The sequence below is a fragment of the Dunckerocampus dactyliophorus genome, chromosome 3, assembly GCF_027744805.1.
Source record: "Dunckerocampus dactyliophorus isolate RoL2022-P2 chromosome 3, RoL_Ddac_1.1, whole genome shotgun sequence".
Lineage (NCBI taxonomy): Eukaryota > Metazoa > Chordata > Actinopteri > Syngnathiformes > Syngnathidae > Dunckerocampus > Dunckerocampus dactyliophorus.
In genome coordinates this window covers 10,483,937-10,509,258 of record NC_072821.1, presented here as the reverse complement: position 1 = coordinate 10,509,258, position 25,322 = coordinate 10,483,937, and the positions used below count along the sequence as shown (strand labels likewise).

The window sequence follows — 25,322 nt, the reverse complement described above, 5'->3', positions numbered from 1 at the left end:
GAGTGGGGAAGAATGACAAAGTAGGAAGCCCAAAACGTACCACTTCCACATGGAATGGGAGGAGAACTTTTTTCATGATGTCATGTCGCACTGCAGAGATCCATGGCTGCAAGCTAAGGCAATGTAATGTAAAGAAATGTCTCATCAATGTAACATCACTGACTAGTGACGAGAATACAACATATGACTTGTCTTTCAGTGTTTTTTGACTAATAACAGGCCGTAGTCAGCCATGAAACAGCGATCATTTATTAATTCATTAATTGTAATTTTACGAGAATAAAGTCAAAATATAAAAAAAAATAGTTGTATTCTAACAAGGAAAAAAGTCTCAATTTTACAATAAACCTGTAATATTATGAGGGAAAAGTAATGTCATTTTAGTAGCATAAAGTTGAAATAGTAAAGAAAAAATGTTTATTTTATTAAACTCATAATATTGTTTGAAACAAACAAAACAAAATAAAGTTTAATAATTTTTGGAAAATTCAGTTGGAGAAAAAGTTATATTATGGTAATAAAGTCCAAATATTATAGGAATAAAGTCATAATATTATGAGATGGAAAATTTACAAGTAAAATTAAGTTTAAAAAAAAAACAACCACAGAAATGGAACAGCTGTAATTTTACAAGCATAAAGTCAAAATATTAAGAGAAAAAAAGTTGCAATTTAAATGAGAAAAAAAGTAGCAATTTTCCAAGAATAAACTCGTATGACAAATTATTGGAAGTTTTTGTAAAATTGGGGAATAGTGACAATATTATGGGAAGAAAATTTATGAAGATTATTTAAGGAGAAAGTTTCAATATTTGGAAAAAAACAGCAAAAATGTGGAAAAAAGAGCAAAGACTAAAGTTCATACTAATAATACACTTTCTCACCTACAGTATATCACAAAGCTGAGTGCAATGTTTTCTTGAAATATACAGTATATCATTTCTTAGCATGCTCGGCCTTTGCATCCTTTCATTTTTCAGTATGTGGCCCGCGGTGGAAAAAGTTTGGACACCCCTGGAGTAGCGATTCATTCGGAGAATGAGAGTAGTAGATAGGAGTGCTGTCTTTGGAGTAATTTGTATAGTGTACGTCTGTTTGGCTTTGTCGTTCTGCTCTTACCGGTTCACCCTGTCCTTTGTTTGCTGTGGGGCAAAGTGGAGCTCTGTGCGGCTTTATGGCACATGATTGTGCTCTATGAATTGTGCCTAGCCACAAGAGGTCAGTTGTTCTACCCTGTTGGCACCTGTTAGCTAGTAAAAACGCGATTTAATTGTCATGTTTTATAGAAAAAAGAACTTCAAAATGTGAGTTTTCCTTGCATGCCAAGCCAACTTTATTCACAATGGAGACTTCTACTACTATTATGTAAAAAAAACCTGCCAGTGCAGTCCAGATTTATTGCAGCTGACCCATGCTTTCAGTAACTTAAGTCTGCTTTAAGTACAATTCAGTGGAAGACTTTGTCATTTGGCCTAGGTCAGGCAATCTATTTGATGGAGTCACAACTTCCCATTCGATCGTAAAACTGTGAGACAGAATGTTGCAAAAGAAGGAAAAATGCCATGTTTAATTGAGTCGAATTACAAACATTGTATTACATTACATTTGGGGATTTGCATCTTTTTTCAGGTCCAGTTTTACAATAAATCACAAAATATTGTCATGTAGTCTACCTAAGTCGGTGATTACCTTCCAGTTTCCCATCATTTCAAAGTGGTATAAAAATGCTGTCATTTACTGTACTATTCAAATTCTAAATTTATGTGGTTATTTTGTTCACTGATAGCACCCCAGGTTGTCAGACTGAAAGCCCTTCTTTCTAGGCTCATGGCAAACTGCCCGCTCAGCCTCCTGCAAGATAAATGACTGTGTATTAAGAGGCAGTCTATCCCTGGTGTCCGCCAGGCTAAGCAGTGAGTATACCCATGTAAAGCATCATCATGGTCACCGTCCAACATGGCCGCCTACCTTCCACCCACTAATTGTCTGGTTCCCACAGTTGTGCCTGCCTCCACCGCCTCTGAAAAATCCCCTCGCTCAGGCTAATCTATCAGCCAGTGACCTTGTCAGGATGCGTTGCTTGAGTTACCTCCCTGCTTCCTGAGGTGAGGTCGATTGCTTGTTAATTACTTATAAGCTGACTCCACCCCCTCCTTGCATTCATGCATGCACACCATTGCAAAAAAGAAAGAAACAAACACAGTAGAGGTTTTTAGCGGACATGATCTTAGTGTTTGTGGGAGTCAGATGTGGTAAAAAAAAAAAAAAAAAAGCTTCAAGCTTGTTTTTTATATTATTTATACAAGCTCAACGAAATGCATCTTTTTTTACTTGCATTAGCTTACGTATGGAATAAAAAGGAATGTGGTTATTATTGTCAACGTCATTCTTCAACCTAAAATCAACCAATAAACAGTACACCTGTTTACATTTATGACAACGAACACAACAAACGTAGATTGACGTATTTGCGATGAAACGCTGTCCCTGCATTATGATCAATAAAGAAAAAAGGACACAGCTTTTACTCTGACAATAGACAAGCCGATACAAACCGACAGGAAAGGCGGGTCTATAAATGCTATCGCTGTAAATAAGCATAAGTCACAATCTTTCAGACACTTTGTTGTGCTTATTGTTGTCATTTGTAGTGTAAAAAAGATTGTTTAGAATTAGTCAGCTGGTTAAAAAAAATGAAGTCATTGTTCACTGAAATGTGACGTATGCAACCCCCAACATACGCAGAATCTCAATGTTTATGACAAAAAATATATTATACAATATCTAAAGCCAAGGATGCTGGTTTGTTTACCTCAGATTTGTTGATGATTACAACTACTGTATATATATTACCAAATGAAATAATGTAAAGAGAATTTAGCTGTTGCAGGGCTAAACTGTCAGGATCACTAAATGTAATGAAATAATGACGTGAACTTTTAACATCATTAACTATAGTACAAGTGTACAAATAAATTAATATTATGACATAAAGACAATGAAAGACATTTGATGACTATATTGGAAATGATGTATTTCGTGTTTTTGACATTTAATATCCTTCGCTGTCCTGTTGAAATCAAACATAAGAACAGTAGTATATCCTGCACTCACCCTTTAACTGGGATTATGTACAGAGACAGAATTACTGCTTGTGCTTGCTGGGTGAGCCGCTTCACATGTAGGCTACAGTGGTACCTCCTTTTTCGTTCATTTCATCCAAAAGGTTTGATGAAAACGGCAATGTATGAAAACCAAGGCAATTTTTCCCACAGGAAATAATGTAAATCCAATTAATCTGTTTCAGACACTCAGAAATATTAACAAAATACATTTTATAGAGAAATTGTTGTTTTACATGCAGAAAGCAAAGTGAAATAATTATAAATGACGAATGGAAGAAACCTTTTGTTGATGTAGACTTCCCGTACATGCTGGGTCCAGGTTTCAGGCTATCTTTATTTTACATCCCTGGATAGTCTTGAACCTACCACCTTCTAGTACTGAAGCCGCCACCTGTCTGTATGAGCACACGTGCACAAACTTCTGTGGTCTGCTCTTAATAGCCTCTAAGTTCTTGTGATTAATTATCACCTCCATCCCCCTGTAATCAATTAAGCAGCAAGAGTCTATGATGAGAATCAACTCTTACTACAATGCATTGCCAATTAATACATGCATTCAGTTAGAACTGTATGATAGAAGTAAGAACATTAGTACAAATTACTGCTGCTCTTGTGCCATATCACTAAGCTTCATATCACACATAGCACCACAGTGATCAATCATGGCAACTTCGAGGTCTTTCATCCTCCTGGCGTGGAATGCGTGTGCTCTCTTTCAACCTCGTGGCAGCTGTGAAAAAGAAGAAATGGAGTCATTGCAGCGGATGGACCGGCCTCCTGTCATCAAACTGTGTTTATGTTACCCAAACTCACAGGCTTGTACGAGTGTTAAAACGACATATTCAAACAACACGAGACATTAAATTAATCTGCCTTGAAACCAAAGATCCTGTGATACTAATTACGTAGAGTCATGGCGCACTGCATGACCTTTCACTTTTGCGATAACAACGCAGGCTGTCTCATCAGTGCTGACGGTGTACGTAGAGTATCTGACAACACAGGCCAGACCATGAAATACTGTAGTTTGTTAATAAGGACTGGAACAAAACATGGAACTTTTAGCATCAAGCAAGTATTTTTAGAGTGAAAGCATATCAGCTTACTTAGCTAGAGAAAGAGCTTTATTTCCCCCGTCATTGTGCTCATACGTATGAGTCATCCTCAGGCTTGTTAGCTTGTCTAACCCTGACAATGAGCATCGAGGTGGATGACAACACACGCAGTAACCACTGGAGATATGTGCAATGTTTTTGTGTGTTGCCTGCTGACGCCCTGCAAGCCACACAGCTGCTGCTGGGCGTGACTATATGGAAGAGGCTGCGGTTTACTGTAAAGCGCCTATAACGGGGCCGGCCTTGAACCTGACACACAGGCACCTGCTGGGATGAGACATGGGTTATTCAGCTCATTTTTGCGGTGATATATTAATATAGCGATGCACTTTTTGTACTGCGACTCACTAAATGAAACTTTAAATAAACACACAAAAATGATTTTCATGATGATACGTCAGGCTAGCTATGTTTTTACTTCTTGATGGATTACAGTTGGTCTCTTTGGTTTGCTTTGACTTTTTACTAGTATTTATTAGGTACACATTAGGTACACAATTGAATGAGACCCAATGCAATAGATGTAGCAGATGGTTTTGCTTTTAAAACTACAATAAATATTAATTAGGCAAAGTCATATATTACAATGAGAATGTATTCAAATTTAGCAAATACAAATTTAGATTGTTTTTCAAACTTTTTTCTTTTTTTAATCACGTTTGTGTGAGTTTTATTATTATTATTATTATTACTACTATTATTTAATAGTTGGTTTAAAACAAATAGAGGAAATATGACCAATCTACTGTATCACAATTATTTTAATTCAACTTAAAAATTGCTGTATTTTCAGTGTACACCACTGTAAACTACAGCCGCAATACTGAACATATTGTTAAAACAATCTAATTGTAAAACCTAAATATATGTATATATACTAAAAAAATGTATCCAATAATATAATATAATTTTTCAGACTATGTTAAACAGGTAAGCAAGCTATTTTCAAATGTACATCTAATCACCCAAAAATCCACATGTGCTTGGGTTAAAAACTACCCAACACGTGTCTACGTTACAACTAGATAATGCAATAAATGATTATAATACAAACTGGAGAGAGCAGTATTGGGTTTAGTGGTAGCAGAGGGTGAAAACAAAGAAGGAGCAAAACCATGTGTGTTAAACATCAGTGCACAAGTGTTGTGTCTGACACACAGTGTGGAGATACTCGCTCTCCCACAGATTGTTCTTATCACAGCTTCTGATATGTGACTCTTTGAAGAGTCCTCGCTGTTGATAGGGGAGAGAATTAAAAACGGTCCAACGCTTCTTCATTAAGGGATGGGCCACAATCACCATCCTGTTTACTAAAAACACGATACACTTTCCCAGCTGTCTTCTTCTATACACTCACTGTATGCGGTACCTGCACATCTGTGAGGGTGAGATTCTAGGTGATATTTTACACAGTCCTGTACTTTCATACAGTGCAGGATTGTGTGGTCATTTTGACATTGTAAAACAATAGTAGGACAGATGCTGTTAGCAGGATTATACAAAAAAGGACAAAACCAATTTCCCTGACGCTTTGCATCGTGAGCCAAGGACGAACCTGATACATTTTGGTGCCGATGTGAATAAACTTGCAGAAACAGGACTTTGTTTCTTTGAGTCGCTTTGAGTCAATTAAATCGTCCAACTTGTAGACCCATAGTGGAAGCGCTCACTGCAACATGAACCAGGAAGTAGCATGATAACTTACCAACAGCACAACATGCACAAACAAACACAATGTACAGTATGACGCATCACACTTGTTAGGGGCCTTGGCGGAGGGCTAAAACATAAATCTGCTCAATGTGTCGTATTCATGCCACTTTTCACCGCACCGCTCTGCTCGTCAAAGCTTTATTTGTTCTTGATTCATTGGCAAAACAAAGTACCCTTCAGAAACTATCTAGTACATAGTATGGTTGTCCCTCACCAGTTTACTGTTTGAATTTCTTGGCTTCACTCTATCACGGGTTTAAAAAAAAATAATTAATAAAGCATACTGTTTTGTAGTTGAATACGGCTTATTATTAGTCAAAACATATGCATATTTAAGCAAATGTTATGAATTTTTTGCCTAAATGAACTCAAATACAAATATAAGGCATAAGGCATTCAGCAAGACGCATTCAGAAACATTGAGCTGTAGTATTCTACACTGGTCACTAGGTGTCAGTAATGTTACTGTGCCAGACTACGACAGGCTTTTATTGCATGTTTGAATTATCTCATAACGGGCACAATAATCCCTAATAAAAAACACGGGCTACTGTTGCAGCCGTAATCCACGCCTACCTGAAACTCTACTTTAAATCTCCAATGTCACTTCCTGTCCGTCCCTCTCTCAGCTCCTCTAGGGAAGACATGTATAGCAACACACACGAGCACGGGTCTTATTTATATTTTTAAATGGCTTATTTTCTGTTATGTCTACTATATTGGGTAATACAAGTGTAAAGGTGACTATAGGGGTGTTAGTTCACGTCTAGAGGGCTCTAATAATGTATTTAGAAGGTTGCAAACAAGTTTTCTATGCTCTAACTATGAAAATAGTCCATTTATATCAATAAGCAATCCTACTTCCCGGAAATTCACTGATCTCAGTCGGGTATGGAACCAATTAACCGTGACAAACGAGGGATTACTGTATATTTATTAGTAATCATCTTATACTTCTGTACTGATACTCCTATCCTCATCCACTTTGCTACACTCCTCCGTTTTCTTGCCGTCCTCAGTGTCCTCTTGAGTAAAAGACAGGAGACCCTTTCGACTTTCGGCGTGGATTTCCTAGGTTCCTAAGTACTTGCCATTGGAAAACAGAGTACCTCAAACTGATGTGAGCAGAGCTGAGACGATACCGTGCCGTGAAAAAGCAGCAATTATAAATGAGTGGACATTGGTAAATAATGTCTCATTTTCTAAAAGTAGATTTTTTTTTTTTTAGAACTGTATTTGATTGTGCAGGTGTATCTAATAAAGCGGCCCGTGTGTGCGGAGGTCGCACTGACGGTGGTGATGAGCTGCACATTCATATGTTGTTATCTCTCTCCTGTTGTCACAAACAATGTGTTACGGGAAAGAAGAAGCAATGTCAGACGTTTAGTTGTAGCCTTGTGTAAGAGGCCACAGAGGACAGAGGCGAAAACACTCTCTTTAGCGTCTTATCTGCGTATTTAAGGCCAAAATACCACCTGCAGAATTGCCCGAGTGATATGGCGTAAAAGTGCTGACTTGTGTGGGGTTTTTTTTTAAATGCCAGCGTCATGTTTTTCTCCTTGTAAAAAAGAAAGATTGTACGTGTCTTGCAATGCATCAAAACAGATTTGTGTCCAAGTGAAAAAACAAGTAATGGCTTTTTCACGTGTCCCCGCCATGCAGGTCACGTATCTGCGTAGTTTATCATGTGGCTTTTTGGGCCGAGACAAAGCCTTCTCAAATTCCCTCACGGCGCTGGAGAAAGTTTTCCTCTTGTGTGTTTCTTGTTAAGGGTCACGGCTAGTAGTGACCGTTTGCCTTCCTCTCCACTCTCATGTTGTTTTAAACCCAGAGTTAACCACAGAGTGATCTGAAGAAGAATGGCGGTATTTGGGGACCGCCATCCGTCACGTAGGCTGAAGGGCTGGTTTTCTCTCGGACCCGTCACCTTTGATGAATCCTCGCTAAAGACTCTGCTGGGGAAGGTATGGCCAAGCGTTTCACTTGGCTTTAACAGGCAAGATTGTGCCACAACCTTTTGTACTTGTAGCACATTATTTACAATCTGTTTGTTTGTCATGGGTGGACTATGGAAGTTTTACCAATTGTTTAGGGAGATATAATTTAATCGGCTTCCATTTTTAAGTCAGCTACGTGGACATCCTCTGAATGTCTCGCTGTTCTTCTGGGAGATGACTTAGCCTCTGTGCTACTTCCCAGAATAGATGAAGTCAGAGAGCATTTCATTTTCTCCAGAATCATAAAACACACAAGTAGTTGGACTTCATTTATACATACAATATATGCACAGGAGCGTATTGAACCGTGCCTCTTCATTTCTTAATCAACAAGGGGTTAGGCTAGACCCCTTTAGTCCTGCCCAGTACTTCACCTTACGAAGACATTTGAGACATTTCTATGCTTCTAACTTTGTAGGAACACTTTGGGGAAGGCCCTTTTCTCTCCCAAACAAGCCACATAAAGGCATGGTTGGATGCATTTGGCGGAGAAGAATGGACATCAATTACCTCAGACACACTCCAAAATATTGGAGAAAGTCCTCACAGAAGAGTGGAAGCTTGTACAGCTTAAAAAGGTGGGGACCATATTATTGTATTGACCCGAATATAAGACAGCCCCTCTTTTTCAAGATTTGGTTTTGGAACAAAATCAAAGACAAAAAAATGAACAACTGGGAGGATTGTAATTTAAGGACAGAAAATGGATTGATGGATAGATATACTAGTGGACAGTGTTTGATGAGCTCCGCCATTGGGCTGTCAACCAGTCCAGGGTGTACCCCGCCTCTCGCCCAAAGTCAGCTGGGATAGGCTCCAGCATAACCGCGCAACCCTAATTAGGATTAAGTGGCATAGAAAAAATGAATGTTCGATGACTCTGCTTCATTATCTTAAAATTAATATTATAGCTACTACTCTGTTGTTTGCCAACTTGCACAACCTTTGAGACACCTTTTCCCGGCAGGTCGCCACATTACTGTGTTATCCCTCACTGTGTGTGAGGGATAAGAAGAAAAGCTCTGACTATCTTAAGGGGATTTCTTTTGGCACGCCCTGCTGGTTTGCGAGCATTTATGTCGAAATGCAGCATATCTTTTTCAGACTTTTTTCTAGAGAAAAAATATTGTCTTATATTCTGGTCAATATGGTCATTCCAGGTTTTAAAATGAGAGTTGAGCTTCCGATGACTGACTTTAGCTACTTTACCACCAATGGGAAATTGCATGGATGTAAACCCCATGTAGTGCATGATTATAATATCATGACCGTATCATCATACTTATTTTGCATTGTGGAGTTAGAATGGCAGTTTGATTTCTCCTCGTATCCTTCCTCGCCTTTCTCTGCATCTTTGTGATGTCACACGACTCAGTCCCCTCAAGACCACACCAAGTCACTCACTACTTACAGTATACTGAGTTTGGGGTCGTTGACGTTCACCGGAATTAGAGACGAATATTCCAGATGACGGTAATGACGGGAAGAGGCTCATACTCACTGTCTTCTATCTTGAATTTACACTCCATACTTGATGTTATCAAGAGGCGGTGGATTTGTAAAGATCCTCCACGGGCAGGGGAATTTTGCCAAATACATCACGTTTAGGTCTGAATGGTACGGAGAATGAAATATACATTAACAAGTGTGTGCGATTCCTCATAATTCTTTGAGAATTGTGTTAACACAACACGAATTGAATGAATTACATAGTTTCAATACATCTTATACATTTTATTTTGTTATGATGACTATTATCTTAACAAATCAATATAACAGAATACTGATAATTAATATATTACAATATAAGTCATTATTTTACTGTGTAGCCTAATACTAATTCAAGTCAAGTCAGTTTTATTGACATTATTAAAGAGCGGCAGAAGACTTCAGGGGAGCGCAAAAACTTTAGAAAAATAAAGAACATTGTGTTTTTCAACCCCGCTAAGCTAACTTCAGTTATGTTTAGAGCAAAATGAATAGATTTGTACTAATGAGTAAGCAGTCTAGGGAAGGAGCGTCCAAACTTTTTAAATGTTTTTGTAAAAAGGCTAAAAAAATATATATTTTTTTAAAGACGAAGCTTTGCGGTATGAGTTGCTAGGTTGAACATTTCAGATTTTTTGCTTTACATTGTGCCTTTTTGCTCAGTTTAATTTATTTTTGTTTAACTTTATTTGTGCTATGTGCCGTGGGCCACTATAAAACAACCTGCGAGCCGCAGACGGCCCGCGGACCACACGTTTGACACCCCTGGTCAAAGGTAAGCAGAACAACCACAAAATATGCTCCAAAAAATATTGTTTTTGTGGGGTAGGGGAAGCTCCAAAAATATTTTTCTCTCCGAGGGGAGGCTATGCAACACTTTGAAAAGCCCATGGGAAAAAGGAATGTTTTTACATTGTACATAAAGCCTGATTTAACAGACTAAATGCTCTACCACCACATAGATGATCTTCTTCATGCTGTCATGAAAGTGTGCGTATTTCAGAAAACAGCCGTGAGTCAGAAGCATTATTGGCTTTAGCCAAGAGTGTGTTAGAAAGTATACTTTTTTATGAGTTCTGATTTTTATGACTTAAAACATACTAGCAACAAATTTCAAATACATTTAAGCAGCTTTAAAATGACACACATCCGCAGAATACGTGAGCCTCACTTGAACTTGGCTAAACTAATGCAAGTGTGTGGTTAGTCAGAGCTTGCTGAGAAGTCAGTGTGGGTCACCGTCAGCCTCCCTGGCTCCGCCTCCCACCGTGGCCTGTGACTCTTGCCAGTATTTGAGCATTTAGGGGGACTAAAGGAAAGCCAGACGTTGTTACAGAGACGTAGGAAGAAGGCTGTGGTACCACACACCCCACCACTCGCTACACATCCGAAGGGAGGCAGGCACATCCCCACATTCCTGATATGTTTCATGACTTCATGGGAGTTATGGCTTGGTAGTAAGTGTGCAGCGGCTTCTTTTTGTGTGACTGACTGTCGTCTCCCAGAGGTATCCCTCACTGGAATTCCGTCCTTCTTTTCGGACTCTCTCTCAAACCGCCAATGCTGACCGAACCTTGCGGAGCCATGTCAATGCCGGGCTCCGATGTCCGAGATCTGACCCTCCTGACTCCAGGACCGCCCGTGCCCTCCTTAGGTGGAGCTGCCGGGGGCTGCGGCCAGTGGACCCAACTGTTGGACCTCCATCCCAGCTCTCCCTACAACTCCCTGTCCTCCCACCACTCCCTCATCAAGCAGGAGCCCAACTGGGGCGCTGCAGACCCTATTGAGGATCCCCACTGTGGACTTGGGGCGTTCACCGTACACTTCTCTGGTCAGTTTACAGGCTCAGGCCCTTGCCGGGTCGGGGCCTTTGGAGAGCCAACACCAGGCCAGCCTAGGGTTTTTCCTAGTGGGACCTACCTCCCCAGTTGCGTGGACAGCACCCCAGCACCCAGGAGCCAAGGTAAACATTCTATCCCAACAGTTCTGTACAATCCAAGGAATAAACATTTATTTTCTTCTGCTATATATGTAATGTAGCTGGCTTTGTCAGCCGTGTTGTGTCTGGCCAGGATGTTTTGTGCTTTACTGGGTCAACATGGCCCTGGTCAGGAATTGACATGACACTTTTCTGGAAGCCGTCTTGACAGAATTCCCAAACAGCCCTGCTGCAGTGTAACCTGTTAGCACACATAATCAAATGAGATCATAGCATTTGACACTTTTGAAAGGATTCTTCTATGAAGATAACGCTCAGTGATGACTGCCACTGCCGTTGTATTAAACTACATAACAACATGTTTATTATTACGGTTGCAGTAGTGCAACTGTTTGTAATATTACTTGTATACCACTGCGAACAAACATACTGTTAAAAGAACACCAGTCAAATCTGAGTATTATTACAGTAGTGTGCAGGTGATTTGACTTTATATTCAACATAATGACCAGTGATGTCAACGTGCATCAATAGGAATGAATTAGCTGTGACTCATTTGCTTATTATACTGCTTGTTCGTACTCTTAAGAGTAATCCTATGACACAGCTGCCTTGCTACACAGTATATAGTTGAGTATACTTGAGTCTAAAGGTCGAATAAAAGTATGTTTTCTGTATTATTATGTGATATATTCATCCTAAAATAATGACAGAATTTAACTATTTTCAAAAGCAATATTAATACATTTTAAAAGGAGAATTACAAAACAAAATCTTGGAACATGGAATATTTTGATGTTAGATATTTGTGTTGTATACATCGGTACATGCGTGTTTACTGGTTTGCAGTATTTGTTTTCATGTAACTACTCACAATATTATTAGGATTTTTTTATTCATTGGACTTGTGCAATCGTCTGCGTTTGCAATCTGAAATGGAGACTTTCCATGAATCTCCTTCATTGCAAACAAAGCTCCCGTCAGTCTACTGGGGCTCGTTACCGAGAGGTCAGAGGTTTAAATGCGGACGTGTGCGCTGATGCGACTTCCACAGACACTGTGCACTCTGCTCTTGTTCGCTCCGCTAGTAAAGTAGTTTTTGATGAAGTGATAAACTGCTCTGCAAGCTGCTGGGATTTAGGGAAGACATTGTGAGTCTTTTCGGGGTTTTTTTTGTGTTTTTAGAAATCTCTCAATGTTCCTCTGAGGCCGAAGTTCTGCTTGAACTTTCATCTTAGACAGGAATTCCATTTATGTACCTTTTTTACTCACTGCACTTCAGGTAGCATGAATTCAATTCATTATCCTTGAACACCAGAGAAGTTTCTCATCTTAATATTCATGTTTTTTCCACATGGGTCAGTATGAGGTAAGGAGGTAATTAAATTTGGCAATAAGGAGATGTTTTCGTCGCTTGATTCATGTCTGTGTTTAGCAACAATGCCAGGAACCAGACGTTACAACTTTTTTTCTTTTCCTTTGTAGGTTATGGTGCAATGGGCTTAGATGGGAACCCCAGTTACGCTCACACAGCGTCTCACAACACCCCTCAGCTGTCCAGCCTGTCCTTTAAACACGAAGATGCACTATCGCCGCCAAACAGCATCGGTACAAGTCTACTTCCTGGCACGTTCTCACTAAACTCACTCAGTTACCGGAACATGGCTGTGTTCACAGCAAGGTCATAGACGGAGCCTATCGTTCATGTGTTTTCTTTTTCCTCTCTTGCTTTGTGTCTCTCTAACTCAGTCAGAGTGTTAATAATAATCATTTTATCAAGTGGATGTTAAAATTCCCACATGAACCTAAATTGAAACCAGCAATTGCTGTCTGGCAATAGAGAGCTGCCTTACAGCATATTAATCATGTTATATTATTGAATATTTGTGAAAAACACGTATAATTGAACAAGCCCAACAAAAGAAGTGATTTCAGTTTGTGCATTTAGAAATATTTGTGAAAAATAACTAAACATTTCTAATGTTAATATTGCTATTATTGTTATTCTCATCAAAATTCTAGTCAAATTAAAGCTTCCGTATGCCATAATATTATGCTTGTAAAATTACAGATTTTTTTTGTAATAATACGAACTTTTCTAGAAAAAACTTTATTTTATAAAAGCATGTGTTTATTCTTGTAATATTATGACCTTTTCTCAAATACAATGAATAAATAAATAATCTAACTTTATTCTTGTAGAAGTTAGCTTTATTTTCATAATGTTATCACATAATATTATGGCAGCTTTATTTTTGGCAAAATTTCCTTTTTTGATATACGTTGTTCTAGTAAAATGAACACTTAATTTTGTAATATTATGATCTTTTTCTCTTTAAAAAATGTATTGTAAAATTATAGCTTTATTCTAGTAATATTATGATAATAATAAAAACAATAATACACTTTATTTTTGTAAAATTACAGCTTTATTTTCATACGATGACCGGGGTTTCCTCCAGGATTTTTTGAAGCTGTGGTGGTGGGCTGCATGAGAAGGCGGACTGCCGCCGCTGTGTCGTGCTGCTGCTGTGTCTGCTTTTTTTTTTTCTAAATGACAAATAGCAATTTTTTTAGCTACTGCTAGCATAGGAGCTCCCTGTTGGAGACCACTGTGATAGCGTCACTGTCTAAAGCCTACACACTACGTGCTTCTGCTGCACAACGTCTACACACAATTAGCGTTTTGAAGACAAGCCATAAGTATTATAATGATAACAAGGGAGCAAGATTGTGAAGTGACACTTTTAAAAAGTAAGTTGCGATGATTATCGATGATTGATGTATCCCATGAACGTAATAACCACTTGTAGCTCCAAGCTAGCAAAAATGAAAGTCAACACAAGACGTGTAACGTATTTGGTCACACACGTGCAAGTGCCACCAAGACAGACAATGGATTGCATTGTGTGCTTATCAAAAAATAAAGCGCAGTGAAACATTTTTATGACATTTTAAAAACTAATTGTGGTCAATAGGTGTGTAAGTATTAAGCTATATATGTATCTATATAAACATATACATCCATTCATACAATATATGACTTAAAATAGTTTTAAAGTAAAACAAAAACAACCTCATTTTTAAGGTGTTGCTGCTTTTATTTTGTAGTGGCGTACTGCCATGATAAATTACATGTAGCGGAAACCCTGTATGACTTTATTCTTGTAAAATTACCACTTTATTTTTGTAATACTATGATCTTTTTCTGGGAAAAAATACAACTTTAGTCTTGTAAAATTACCAAGCATAAACTGAGCATTTTATTGTTATTTATTTACAGTTGAGCAGCAATACCCTTCACCACCGACTGTGTTTGGGTGCCACAATTCTGCAGAATCGTGTCCAAGCAACCAAGCACTGCTGCTGAGAAACTACAACAGGTACAGTACTTTACTTTCAGGTGGTAGGTGTTGCTGCCACTCTAATGGGAACTGGAGAAGTGTAGAAGTGCGAGCTCCCTATGATGGGACCCTGCTCTGTTGGGCTCGTGAATCCCAGTTTTGTTCTGAGGTTAAGTGCTGCCCACTGGTGCTCAGCAGGCCAGAACAAACATTAAAGTGATCTATTAGACATTAGTCACAGCGAGTGGGTGGCGGGTGTAAGTTATGGCAAAGAAAGCCCTTTTTAAAATAGCTGAATGTGTTTTCCAACTTGTTTTCATTTTGATGGAAAACATTTGTTCGGGTAAATTGGGCTGAAATTCTTTGAATGCCGTCTTGGGATGTTTTTGGAAAAAAAGGAACATGCGCAACCCAAATACTGGAACGGCACATGATAAGGAGGAGAGAAGACTTTGCTTTGAAAAAACTCACACACACACACACACACATACATAGTGTACATCAGGGGTCACCAACGCAGTGCCCAAGAGTACCAGGTAGTCCCCCTCACAAGACCCCCCCCGACCACACAAAATTAGCTAAAATTGATTGTTCATTTGTAATTATTTTTGCATCATTTTCTGCATGTAAAACTGTAATTATTGTCTGTAAAATGTCTTTTGGGTTAACATTTTTGGGTGTCTGTAACAAATTACTTGCATTTACATTATTTTCTATGTGAAAATTTGCTTTGGTTAGAGTCCATTTTGGTTTGAGTTGGCCCTTCAGGAACGGATTAATGACGTTAACCGAGGCACCACTGTGTATATACTGCTATGTCAGTTAGCAGTTAGCCTTTCCACAGCTTATAGTGCTCCTTTTTTCAAGGACTTCTCAAGGAATGAAAGGAATGAAACCCACTTTTAATGATACTGAGGACAGAACTGATGTCATGCGGTGGTTCGTGGCGTACAAGGCACCGAGTCACAGTCTCCTCCCTGCATGCGAGCACAATCCCATCTCCAAATGTGTGTGTGTGTGTTTGCCAAGGTAAAGAATGGCTCGTAGCCCATGTTTTTTAATGAAGCCAGTGAGGAGTGCGGTGGGCGGACAGGATGTGTTAATAAGCAAACCATTTGGAATCCCCCCTTCATTATCTTCACAAAGGGAGAGGAGGGACATGAAGAACCCTTAGTATCATAAATATTGCCAGCATGCTTCTTTTTAATGGTCCACCCACCCAAAAAATATTTCAACAAAGATTAAACACACTTGTGTCTCTGAGATGCCTTCCCACTGTCAGGCATGAAACAGAAGCTTCATTGTTATTCGAAAAATCCCCAAATTGGATTCACAAACAATTATTTTCCCAAAAAGGATGGATGGAAATGAAAATAATCTGTTCCAGAGTAAAACTGTCACTATCATATAACATTTATTATCTGTACAGGCAATTTTAACATTTGCAAGTGGCATACAAGTGGGCCTGTCACCGACACTGATGGTGAGAGCGTACCATTTTGCACTGTTTTGTTTGAATTTGCCGACCAAACGCCTTAGCAAGCCTTAGTGTCGGGACGAAGGCTCCTCTGCCCGAGGCACCTACACCAGTACTTTTTTTTCCGCAGTTGTGAAAACTGTCCGTGACTGTTTAAAACCGAAATGTTCCCACATTGTGGCTGTCGGCTGTGGCATTCGCCTCAAAAACCATGGCTTCTGCGCCTTCTTAATGTTAGCGTATGCCGCCTCACGAAGCTCACTGCTAAACCCTCTGTATCAGGGGTGTACAAACTTGTTCCACCAAGGGCCACATACTGAAAAATCAAAGACTGCGGGGGCCACTTTTACATTTTTTAAACCAGCCCTTGTAGATACGCAACAACGTTTTTTAATTTCATGAAAACAGTTTGCATTTCAGCTTTGTGTTATCACTGACAAAGCGTATTGTAGGTATTATATTTTATAGCGTATTATATTTTCCGAATATCTACACTTTCTTTTTGTACATTTCTTGGCGTAATACTACACCTTTATTCACATAATATTTAGACTTTATTATTCTAATATTCTAACTTTTTCCAGACTTAATTTTCCAAAATTTCAACTTTGTCTTTGTTTTCTTTGTTTCTCACTTTATCATTTTTTCTTTTAATTTGTTCAACTCTATACTATTTGTTTCTCTATTTATAACTATTTATAATTCTTTTATTCTTGCAAAATTACTGCTCTTTCTTTTTTACTGTTGTTTTTTTGTAGTTTTCTTGTTCACTTGTATTTTTGGAATTGGCCGAGGGCCAGTAAAAAAAACAGCTGTGCCGGGCCCCGGGCCGCACTTTGGACACCCCTGCTCTGTATTCATTGGGCGGGGGTGGGAGGTTGCGCTAACTTTCGAATGTGCTTTCAGCATTATAAACCCACACTCTTCCTGCTCCAACATTGCAACACACACACACATTAGTTAATAATAGCTATTTGGCAGAGTTTGGCTACTAATGTTAGCTATCATTGAATGTATAGCCTATCATTACCACACAATGACTCCAAATTCTCTGAGACTGCTGTTGTGTTTGTGCACGCGTCACGGACATGGTGGTCAGCAGACAGCGGTGAGTGGCGCCCGTGATCATTTCATACAGACCAAAGCAAAATTTTAAAGTTCAACTTTAAATTGTGACAAATATATACATTTATTTGTTCACTGTCTTCTTTTAAACAAGGATTGGTAGCCGGTGGCGGGTTTTTTAAATATTGTTTGGTGTTAAAAAAAGTGTACTGTGGAGCGGAAGAGGGACAGCACCATTATGTAACCAAGAGTAATGGCGGTGTAACACGCACGAGTTTCACACCAACAGCTGAGTAGCGCAACCAACATTTTAAAGCACAAGCAGAGGTAGATAAAGCTGTGATACTTGCAATACTTCAAATGCAACTACAATGTTTTTTGAGCTGGTGCGACATACAGCCACTCAGTCAAATATGTAATGCATAGGTGATTTGTGTTGCAGATCAATCTTTTTTTTTTTTTACATGAATAATTGTGTGAAGTGTAAAAATAAGTTAAAAGTTAACCACTGGTCTAAATAAAAAAAATAACAAAACAAGTGGTGATGTTATGTTGATGCCGCACAAAAGTATGTGATGCCTGTTGTCACTTTTTCCTCCCTCAACGGCCCTTGTTGTGTTGTACAAAAAGCCAAAGAGTAAGCAAAAAGCGCAGATTTACTCGTCCTTATCTCTTGCCCAATGTGCTTTCTTTGACATAGTATTGCAAAAAGCCAAAGCAAAAGCATGTGACCTGAATTGAAGTCTCCCATGTCTGCGCCTGAAAATTCCCATGTTTTCTGTGACATTGTTTTCCTGAAATGTTGACAGGAATTAAAAATTTCACAACCTCAGTCCATCAGATACAAAATGACAATTTTGGTAACGGCTGCATTGCTTCTTGTCCAGTGATAACCTGTACCAAATGGCGTCTCAGCTGGAATGTGTCACGTGGAACCAGATGAACTCGCTTGCATCTTCCATGAAGAGGTAAAACAACAAATGTACTGCTGTTTTAAAGATGGGAAAAAAAAGAAGTACAAGTAGAGGAAGCCAGATGGCTGCTGGCCCTCTGCCGAGGGAAATGTAGACAGTCGAGATAAGAGTAATAATGTTTGAATGTTTCAGTGTGCAAGCTTGTGCTTGTCTTTGAAAAATAAAGACTGTTCCTCACTTCTTCAAGGACTTACTTATAGGTCATAGTGAGGTCAGCCATGTTTATGATAGATATTTTTGGTACACCTGCGCCGTTTAATGAGATCCGCTGTTACCCACAGGGCTGCATTGTAAATGTGGCGGGGTCGGAGTAACATCATGACATCACTGTCTAAATTCCATAATTGCCAATAACTGATGTGCATGTCGTTTTTATCGATTTTCCCCCTCTCATTGGATGAGTCCTGTAATAATGTGTCTATGAGGAGGGCTAACAGGTAGTGTTGAGTACTAAACTCTGAAACTGGTGTACAGTAATCCCTTGTTTATCGAGGTTGCAAACCTGAATTTCCGCAAAGCGGGATTCCTTCTTTATAAATGAAATATTTTTGTACTTGTAGCATAGAAAACATGTTTACGACCTTCTAAATACGGTTATTAAACGTAGTAGAGCCCATTAGACATGAAATAACACCCCTATAGTCACCTTTACACTTATATTACCCAATATAGTAGACATAATAAAAGAAAATAAGCCATTTAAGACATAAATAAGACTTGTGTGCGTGTGTGTTATGTTTCCATCGCTACGAGAGCAGCATGAGTGCAGGACAGAAAGTGAAATTGGGGTTTTGGAGTTGAGTTTTAGTTTTAATGTACGTTCAAGGACCGTCAAACAAAGTGGGACAAAACATTGCTCGCATTAAACATGCAAAAACTGGGGGATTTCTAAATGTAAATAAAAAAAATGTTATGAAATAATGGCCCATATTTCCAAAATTGATATCCCTTTACATAAAATTACATTTTACTTATCGTAGTTGCGTATCAAATTGTTTACCACAAAGAGATTTACATCTATGCCTACTTATTATAAATAAAAACCTATTTCCATCTGTGACTAAGTGTGATTGATTATGAGTTAGCGTTAGCTATTAAATATTTAAATCGATTGACAGCTCTAAATAATATACTTTTGGAAAAAAAAACAAAAAAATGGTGAGGGATTTGTGTATAGAATTACTGACCACTAGGGTTCCAGACAGAAAACACAAAGTCGTCAGATGGACTCATCAACTTTAATTGCGAACAGTGAAGTGTACATCTGGTGCATTACTTTTGTTAAATAAACTCAATGTCTCCATCCAATATGCATAGAACCTAACTATTAATATAAACAGTGGCATCAAGCATACTTCATTAACATGTCAGGTGTCAATTAAACTGTACTGTACTATTAAATCCGCATGTGCAGGTTAATAATAAAACATATAAACATAATAATTATCATGAAACATCACACACATATAGGAGAAACCATTAATGCTTGCAAATTTATCTGTTAATGCTTTAAAACTGACATCAGCAATGACTTCTGCACCAATTATACTGTAGAACGTGTCAGCGAGAACAGCATTACCAATTGCAACACACATATAAGAGTCTCCACATGGAGACGTCTTGGAAAATGTACCCAACATGGACACTTCTTATTAGGTAGCTCCGAATTGATCTGTGGTGGTAAAAAGTAATTTGTGGTGGGCCACCACAAATAAATCAATGTATGAGAAACACTGTGATCCAATACAAGGGATGCTCAGGTTGAATTTTGAGTGTCAAATATGTTTATTAGACTGTAGTTGTAGTTTGCATCATACGAGAAAGTGATTCAAAGTAAAATAAGTTAATGACGTTATATCTTCACCTATTTTTTTCCGTTTGTGGAACTATTAATTTCTATAAAGCTTATAGGATAGAAAAAAAAACATGCTGGTTTTAAGAATCTACTGCAAAAACGCCAATCATTCTCTCTATCCTGTAGCAGGTGCGCTCTGCTGTTTTATGTACCTATTGTAAACTCTACATGTATTTGTGTTTTTGCTCTACAGTAGCCATGCACCCAGCATTGAAAGCGATCATACAGCCCCACCCCCACCCATGCTAGTCAGCGCCCAGTACCACATTCACACACATGGCGTCTTCAGGGGGCTTCAGGTCAGTCACACACAAATAAAAGACAGACAGAAAAAAAAAAACGGCACATGAGTAAACAAAGTCTCTTCCTCTTCTTCCAAAAGGATGTCAGACGAGTTGCGAGTCTTGCTCCCCCTGTTGTGAAGTCATCAGAGCCCGAAGCCCAGAAGCGTCCTTTTGTATGCACCCATCCTGGCTGCAACAAGAAGTACTTCAAACTATCACATCTGCAGCTGCACGGACGCACACACTCAGGTGAGTTTATATCAAAATAAATATAATTGTTCAATTTGTACAGTATGAAAATACGTCATTCACCAACTTGGTGGAGCAAACTAACTGATGGCTGGTCTGACACGACTGTGATGCACATAAATGTTGCACCACTTAAATGATAATAATTACTGAGGTAACAAGATTTGGGCTAGTAGAGCACAGACCTCCTCCAAGACTCATCTGTATTAGGACCTTCATAGATACTCACCCCGTGTGTATCGTGGTTAATGGCTTCTAGACCCAATCATGATAAGCAAATTTCCGAGAATTTTGATTCCTTATTTATAAATCAAATATTTTTGTGGTTAGAGCATCCAGACCTGAACTAATACCCCATAGTCACCTTTACACTCGTATTACCCAATATAGTAGACATAATCAGAGAAAATATGGCATGTAAGACATAAATAAGACATAAATAAGACTGCTCGTGTGTGTTGCAATAAATGTGTTCCACATGTGTGGAGGACAGGAAGTGACATTGGGGCTTCAAAGTGGAGTTTTAGCTTAGAGTGGATTACGGCCGCAACAGTAGCCCATGTTATTATTATGATTCTCATCATTATCATTATTATGTTATTATTATTGTGCCTGTTGTGAGATCATTCAAACCTGCAATAAAAGCCTGTTGCCCCTGCGATCACATCTGATGCTTGTGTGTCTCACAGAACATTACAGTAACATTATTGACACCTTGTGACAAGTGTAGAATATTACATAGCGTTCCGTTTTTGCATGCATCATCTGAATGCCTAATATTTGTATTTTAGTTCATTTGGCCATTTTAATGCTTGAAAATGTTTAATATAGGCATAAAATACGTGAAATTTGCTTAAATATGCACATTTTTTGACTAATAATAGGCTGTATTCAACCACGAAACAGCATTATTTATTAATTTATATATTTTTGAAAAAGTGTGACAGAGTGAAGCTGGGAAATTTGAGGGACGACTGTACTGTATATGCCTGAGTTTTGTATCTAAGATTTACCGTAAATTCCAGTGTATAAGCCACGTATGCCCACATCATAAATTGGCATATTGTGGCACGCACGAGTCCATGAGGACCAGTCAGTTCTTTACTTGACAGGAGCCAATCATAAGCTATGACAAAACACACAACGAGCATGTCAACCCATTAGAAACTGCAGGAGGTCATTACGCAATATAACAGTCTGACTCACAGTTTCATCTTACAAGCATAAACTCATCACACAACAACTAAACACTCAGTTATACTTCAGAAATATACAAACATCTATCAATACGAGTTTGAAATGGAAAAAAATCCAACATTTTAAAGTTTTCCCATAATAATTTCGATTGAGAAAACCATTTTATTGCAGGAGCATAAAAAGTATAGAAAATGGTGGATGGTGTTGCAGTGTTGCCTCTGTCCACCAGGGGGAGTCAGAGGACCTGGCGTCCAAAGCCCAGAAGGAGGCTGACGTCATTGCAGCGCCCCAATGAATGCGTTGCTCAGAAGCAATGCCTCATGGGAAAGCTTTAAAATGTTTGGTTTTGTTCATTTTAAACTCATATCAGTACATGTTTGGATATTTGTCAGGTACACCTGTTGAGTGTTAAGTTGCTGTGCGAAGAATTTAGTGTTGTTAATAAAGTGTTCTTTGAAAGATGACACCGTGAGTCAGACTTTTATGTTGTTATTGCTGTTATATATATAATGACTTCCTGCAAATTCCAATGTGTTGACAAGCTCATTGTGAGTGCACTGATTGCTCGTAATTGGCTCCTGCCAAAGAAAGAGCTGCTGTTTGCTCTCTGACTCGCCAGCGGCACAGTATTTAAAGAATTATTAATGGTTCTGAAGTAAAGAAGATGTTACGAGATTAGAATTTAGCCACACTGCTGTATAAGTCGCAGGATTCAAAGTTTAAGAAAAAAGTAGGGGAAAACATGCCTCTACACCTTCATCCAGACTAGTACCAACACACACACAGACATACCCACCCTTCTGAAAAAACCTATAACAACATAGATGTCAATTTTGCCTATATAGTGATGCCAACAATGCCAACAATGTGCTTGGTTTATGTTGCAGGGGAGAAGCCGTACCAGTGTGATTTTACAGACTGCGGCCGCGGATTCTCTCGCTCAGACCAGCTGAAGAGACACCAACGCAGACATACAGGTACAAACAATGTCACCCTTCTTGTCACTTTTGTGACATTTTTTGTGTTTGAAACAGTACTTGTTATCTCAACATGGGTCAAAAATTATATCTCCACTTTCCTTTTTGTTGAATGTATGACTTTTTTGTGAAAAAGTGTTGTTCAAACTGTAATTCAGCAGTTTACCCACTAGGTTGTGCAACTACACCCCAATAGTGCTTTGTTCCACTTGCATATTGGAATACATGAGCACAGTTTTTATGTATTCAAAATGGACAGGAAACGCTTTAATTTGTACATAACTGACTGACACAACTGATAAGTAGACATAGGTATTATATTCATCACCTAACGAGTAATAAAACCAAGATAAATGATTTATAGTATTAAAATAGAACATAAATCTATACAATAAACCCAAACTAATTAAAGGCCATGTTTAAATTCACTCAAGCAGCAACATTGATGTCTGCCTGATGTTTTTAGCATTAATAATTACATTTTAAATTGACTAGATGAATAAACATATAAATAAAATAATACATTCAATTAAACAGAGTTTTTAAATTCAACATAAATTGATCATATAAACTAGGGGTGCTCGATTTCTGTGGAAAAATCACGGTATAATTAGTGCATGTTTGTATTGCATTTTTGTTAGGAGTGAAGCCCTTTGAGTGCGAGACGTGTCAGCGAAAGTTTGCACGGTCAGACCACCTTAAGACTCACATTCGGACTCATACAGGTAAAACAAGTGCGTATACCTTTTTATTTCTTTCCGCTGCATTCCTCTCCTGGCGACTTAAAACCTGGAGGCGATCCACCTCATCCGTGCACAACAAAAAAAGATAACTGCATTGTCATTTGATTGGCTTCCTGTTCAGGTGAGAAGCCGTTCACCTGCCGCTGGTCCAACTGTCAGAAGAAGTTTGCCCGCTCCGACGAGTTGGTGCGCCACCACAGCATGCACCAGAGGAACCTGACCAAGCTGCAGCCGGCCATCTGAGAAGAGGAGGACAAAGAGGAAGGTGCCTGCCAAAGAGAAGAGAGAGGCTTGGAGCCAGGTCAGAGGTCATGGTGCGTTGCCAAATGTGCATAAGTGGAGAGCACAGCTGATGTCCACACACGCCCACAAGATGCACTCTTTTTGGATCATTTCCACTCAGAGGTTGTTATAACTGAGCCCAGGAAAGATTTTTGATTACACTGTTGTTGTGTTTTCTGCTACAAAATGTGCTAAACTGGATTTAGAAAATGGACAACACAATGTAAATACACACAATGCACACCTAACAACGTTGTACATACTGTATACATGCTTCCTTTTATACACATTCCTTTTGTATGTTGTGTGTTTTATAAGTCTATAAATGTGATCTACGTCACTGTTAAGTGTGTGTCAGCTTATAAGGGGGCCACCTATGAGTACTGATGGGGGCGGGTGACAGGTAGTAAAACAGCACCCCGCTAAAGTGGTGCAGGTCTCACCCTCCTAAATCTAAGATGCACATCTTCATAACGGGAAACATCTGGAGCTTAATAAATCTCATTTTAAAAAAAATAAAAAGGACACATACCGACCCTCCTGCAGGGCCCCAACTTGCACTATTACCCTTATGATATAGACAAAAGTATTGAGACGAGTGGCCATGACACCCACAGGAAGTGAATGAAAGAAACTACAAAAGTGAATGTGTACACCCCCTCACATTTCAGCAACCATTTTATTATATCTTCTCAAGGGACAATACTATAGTCATGAAACTTGGATAGACCGTCGTCCCTCGACACTTTGCTGTTCAAATTTCACACATTCACTCTATCACAGGTTTATAAAAATTAATAAATCATGCTGTTTCATTGAATCCTGCCTATTATTTAAAAAAAGCATATTTAAGCAAACGTTTTGCCTAAATTTCATTCAGTGTACAGCTTGTATAGCAGTATAGATGGACTAACCACCAGAAATGAGTCAACATGCAGTTATGATCGTCTAAATAGCTGGCAACACAACTGGGCAAGGTGGTCGCGCCATGGTTTGCGGCTGCATGAGTGCTGCCGGCACTGGGGTAGTATTGTGCCTTGAGACAATATAAAATGGTTGCTGAAATGTGAGGGGTGTACTCACTTGTGCACTCTGATCTTCTTTCATTCCTAATGGCACATGGGCTTGATATGTCTCCGAGTAAAGTGTGGAGACCATGGAGTTGATAGCAAGAGACGGGCCACTCGGTACACCAGCAGCAATTGATTTTCTCCTTTGTGCACGCCAAAGTGACCTCTAGCAGACCAGTCATGCACGTTTCTGCCCAAAATGTCAGAAACAGACTCGATTAAGGTGGAACGAGGGCCTGGCATCCACAAGTGAGGCCTGATGTTATGTGGGCAACACCAACACTGGTATAAGCGCCTGATCGATATCGGGGTGAGATCCTCAGACAGTCAGACAAAACGGGTTCTTTTTGATGCGCTTGACTAGCCTGTCCATTCCCCAGAACTGAATCCTATCAAGCATTTTGGGATATCACGTTGCACCACGACTCT

The 25,322-nt window shown here is 39.0% G+C and overlaps 1 protein-coding gene across 7 annotated transcripts in view; it reads left to right on the top strand.

Annotated features, from left to right (window-relative positions):
- The window catches only part of wt1b (WT1 transcription factor b), a 66,296-nt gene extending 41,701 nt beyond the window's left edge, over positions 1 to 24,595 (top strand). For 2 of the 7 annotated variants that reach the window (XM_054771709.1, XM_054771710.1), the window contains 14 exons: positions 1,786 to 1,912; positions 1,999 to 2,104; positions 7,784 to 7,916; positions 8,368 to 8,527; positions 10,174 to 10,212; positions 10,943 to 11,400; positions 12,862 to 13,002; positions 14,660 to 14,759; positions 18,150 to 18,230; positions 20,285 to 20,390; positions 20,474 to 20,624; positions 22,709 to 22,798; positions 23,440 to 23,532; positions 23,663 to 24,595. In XM_054771709.1, the coding sequence (XP_054627684.1) occupies positions 8,418 to 8,527; positions 10,174 to 10,212; positions 10,943 to 11,400; positions 12,862 to 13,002; positions 14,660 to 14,759; positions 18,150 to 18,230; positions 20,285 to 20,390; positions 20,474 to 20,624; positions 22,709 to 22,798; positions 23,440 to 23,532; positions 23,663 to 23,784 (1,491 nt within the window). In that variant the 5' untranslated portion in view covers positions 1,786 to 1,912; positions 1,999 to 2,104; positions 7,784 to 7,916; positions 8,368 to 8,417 and the 3' untranslated portion in view covers positions 23,785 to 24,595. Of the gene's footprint in view, positions 1 to 1,785; positions 1,913 to 1,998; positions 2,105 to 7,783; positions 7,917 to 8,173; positions 8,528 to 10,173; positions 10,213 to 10,942; positions 11,401 to 12,861; positions 13,003 to 14,659; positions 14,760 to 18,149; positions 18,231 to 20,284; positions 20,391 to 20,473; positions 20,625 to 22,708; positions 22,799 to 23,439; positions 23,533 to 23,662 lie in introns of those variants that run through there. The other 5 variants (XM_054771705.1, XM_054771704.1, XM_054771707.1 and 2 more) reach the window with 5 other exon arrangements.
- The last annotated feature ends 727 nt before the right edge of the window (positions 24,596 to 25,322 follow it).